This window comes from Protobothrops mucrosquamatus, unplaced genomic scaffold (genome assembly GCF_001527695.2).
Source record: "Protobothrops mucrosquamatus isolate PMUCROS unplaced genomic scaffold, P.Mucros_1.0 scaffold1191, whole genome shotgun sequence".
NCBI lineage: Eukaryota > Metazoa > Chordata > Lepidosauria > Squamata > Viperidae > Protobothrops > Protobothrops mucrosquamatus.
The window spans coordinates 187,110-188,837 of NW_015387403.1; the positions used below are offsets into that span (position 1 = coordinate 187,110).

The 1,728-nt window shown below is 46.9% G+C and overlaps 1 protein-coding gene across 1 annotated transcript in view; it reads left to right on the top strand.

Moving 5' to 3' along the window:
* The window catches only part of LOC107291824 (succinate--CoA ligase [ADP/GDP-forming] subunit alpha, mitochondrial-like), a gene marked incomplete at its 3' end in the record, with an annotated part of 7,076 nt that extends 6,930 nt beyond the window's left edge, over window positions 1-146 (top strand). The window contains exon 3 of the mRNA XM_015820857.1: window positions 30-146. Within this exon, the coding sequence (XP_015676343.1) occupies window positions 30-146 (117 nt within the window). The remainder of the gene's footprint in view (window positions 1-29) is intronic.
* Between the last annotated feature and the right edge of the window lie 1,582 nt (window positions 147-1,728).

Genomic DNA, 1,728 nt, shown 5'->3' on the forward strand with positions numbered 1-1,728 from the left:
GTGCTTTTATGTTTGTACCTCCCCCGCAGGGCACTTTCCACAGTCAGCAGGCCTTGGAGTACGGCACCAATTTAGTCGGAGGGATTTCGCCGGGCAAAGGGGGCAAATCTCACTTGGGACTTCCAGTTTTTAATTCCGTCGAGGAGGTAAGATCACGGTGCCTTACGCCAAGCACCGTCTTGTCTTTCTCGTCCTCGCCGCGGTACCTCTACGAGGCAGCTTTTAAAAGGAGTTGCAAACATTGTCAAGACAGCATTTATTGGGTGTTTGAACCCCATCGTGCAAACTCTGTTTAGCTAAAATTGGTTGCGATAGAAGAGAATATTCACAGCTGAGAGAGTTGAACTGTTGGGTTCCTTGGTGCTCTCTGAACTTGGTGGTTTTCTTGCCTGCAGATGTTTTATTACCAAATTAGGGAACATCATCTGTGCTAGAAGAGTGGGGGTTTGTGGAATGGAGAAGAGGAGGAGGAGGAGGCAGAGGACTGTGGGGTCCTTGGTGTTCTCTGAGCTTGTTAAGGTCTGTGCCAAGAACATTTTCCAACAGAGTGAGGACTGTGTGGTTCACTCGAAAGTTGTTAGTTCCTCAGGGTGAAAATTGTTGCCGAACCAGTCTCAAGGATAAAAAGTGGGCAGGGCGTCTGATTGTATAATTACACCCTCCTAACTTGGAATTAGTTATTCAGATTTTAACAGGGCCGTGTGAAGCATTCAGAAGAGGGCTTTGCGAGACACGTTAACGTGAATCAAATTTGTTCAGGTGACCACAACTTTTGCAAAGTTCTCGGGCCGGTGTGACCCCCACCCCCACCCCTCGCAGCTTTCTTTGCCCAGGTGTGCAAACACAGCCACTTGGCCTTGGGTGTGCAGAGGTGGATGCTGAGAGCCAGAGATGGCTTTGAAAGCGGCTAGGCGAATGTCAAAGATGCAGCTATTTTCATGATAACAAAAAGAGGTATTTTGCTTGCAAGATATTACGAATCGTTTCTTTCAAATGCTTTCCAGACCCCCTAGATTTGCAGGAAGCCTTCATGTTATGTTCTGTTTGGTCCTAAAAAAGCTGGTAGGTTAATTTTTTCCCCTCTGTTGCTTTTAACACCCCTGTCTGTGATACAGGACTTAAAGGCAAAAGATAGCACGATCACCAACACTGCGTTTCGGATCAAGAAGTATTCGCGCAGCGCTTCTTGATCTGAACCTTGCAACATTTGTCATTTCCTAACACTATGGAACAAGGGCAGTTAATATAAGGAACCCTGGGGGTGCAGTGGTTAGATTGCAGTACTGCAGGCTAACTCTGTCCATAGTCTGGAGTTCGATCTGACAGGCTCCAGTTCCATCCTTCCGAGGTCAATAAATCGAGGACCCCAATTTTTTTGGAGGCAATATGCTGCATTTGTAAACTACCCACAGAGGGCTGTAAAGCACTATGGGGCTGTATATTGTATAGGTTTTATTGCTATTGCTATAACCCAAAGACTGACTTGGATCAATCCTGTCACGCCATATGCCAGCTGGTGAATCTAGTCCAGGGGTAGGCAAACCTTGGCTCTTTGATGACTTGTGGACTTCAACTCCCAGAATTCCTGAGTCAGCATGGCTGGTTCAGGAATTCCGGGTATTGAAGTCCACAAGTCATCAAAGAGCCAAGGTGGCCTACCCCTGACCTATACCATCTCAGACAAGATGATGCTCAGATATCAATCCGATAGCTCAGGGGTCTTCAAAC